Source organism: Charadrius vociferus, unplaced genomic scaffold (assembly GCF_000708025.1).
Source record: "Charadrius vociferus isolate BGI_N301 unplaced genomic scaffold, ASM70802v2 scaffold228, whole genome shotgun sequence".
NCBI classification, from domain to species: Eukaryota; Metazoa; Chordata; class Aves; order Charadriiformes; family Charadriidae; genus Charadrius; species Charadrius vociferus.
Window position 1 is genome coordinate 3,241,955 of NW_009649864.1, and position 1,161 is coordinate 3,243,115.

At 60.2% G+C, this 1,161-nt stretch overlaps 1 protein-coding gene and 1 non-coding gene across 2 annotated transcripts in view; one reads left to right on the forward strand and one right to left on the reverse strand.

Moving 5' to 3' along the window:
• MOK (MOK protein kinase) overlaps positions 1 to 55 on the reverse strand; it is an 18,563-nt gene extending 18,508 nt beyond the window's left edge. The window contains exon 1 of the mRNA XM_009891089.1: positions 23 to 55. Coding sequence (XP_009889391.1) covers positions 23 to 55 — 33 coding nt within the window. The remainder of the gene's footprint in view (positions 1 to 22) is intronic.
• An 811-nt stretch (positions 56 to 866) lies between these two features.
• On the forward strand, positions 867 to 940 carry TRNAI-AAU. The gene has a single exon. It is a non-coding gene; the product is annotated as a tRNA-Ile (tRNA).
• The last annotated feature ends 221 nt before the right edge of the window (positions 941 to 1,161 follow it).

A 1,161-nucleotide genomic window follows, 5' to 3' on the forward strand; every position in this document is an offset into this window, starting at 1 on the left:
GGAAGCGGGGGAGGCGGCGCACGCGCAGTGGGCAGCAGGCCGAGGCCGCCGCCATCATTGCCCCGGCACTGGCTCAGCGAGAGCGCCGCGCTGGGTCTGGGCAGCGCTGCGAGGAGCTCAAGTTGATCTCCGGTGATCTCCTGATCCCCAGCGGTTTCCCTGCGGCACTGCAGGCGTGAGTTACGCGGGCTTTATTTCTGGCTTGGTGGCGAGGTGGGGGCAGTGCCTGTCTCCAGTTCCCAGCTCAGACGAGGAGCAAATGGAGACGGGCGAGGATCCGGACGGCGGCCCCGCGCCTTGTGAAGCGCCTTCTCCTCACCGAGCTGTAGCGAGCCGGTCTCCAAAAAACCCCCTGCGTTTTGGAGAGGTGTCCCCCACCCGCCCCCTTCGTGGCGTTTGCCTTTTGCTAAACGGACGTGGGCTTCGAAGCTGAGAAGAAGAGTTGTCTTTTAAATGCTGCCTGTGTAGTAACAAGCGAAATATTAGGAAAAGGTAAATCGTTTGTCCGTGCAAACTAAGATCCTATCGGCGCATTTAACAGCCTGAAGAGTAAATGCTTTAAAATAAATGCCTGAAATAAATATTTTGTTTAATTAAATGAAACGGGAATGCTATCCTAGCAAACCCTGGGGAAGTATTAGCCTATTGACTGAGAAGTGAAGTCGCCCCGTGAACGTGTCCCTGTGGTTGTTGCCTTCCCAGGCGCGGCGTCTCTGTAGGCGAGGGGTTTTTTTTTTGGCCGAGCTGATCGGTTAAGTGCGTGTTCCACCTGTGCAGGACCGGGAAGCGAGGGGGGTGGTACCTCAGTGCGGCCGGGACAGGGGTGGCGTGTTATCCACCCCCGGCGGGAAGATAGGTCCTCGGCTGGCCGGTTAGCTCAGTTGGTTAGAGCGTGGTGCTAATAACGCCAAGGTCGCGGGTTCGATCCCCGTACGGGCCAGAAAAAGAATTTATTTTTTTTCTCTTCTTCGCTTTGTCCCGGCGGCGGCCGTCCCGCCGCCCCCCCTCGCATTTCTGCCGAGACACGCGTGTTACCGCTGCACAAGGACACGGCCGCGGGGAAGGGGGCTCGTGCCCCCCCGAGGCCGGCAGAGCCCGGGTTCCTATCTCTGCGAGGCCGGCTGGCGCGCCGGCCGGGCCGGCGGCCCCCCCCGAGCCACC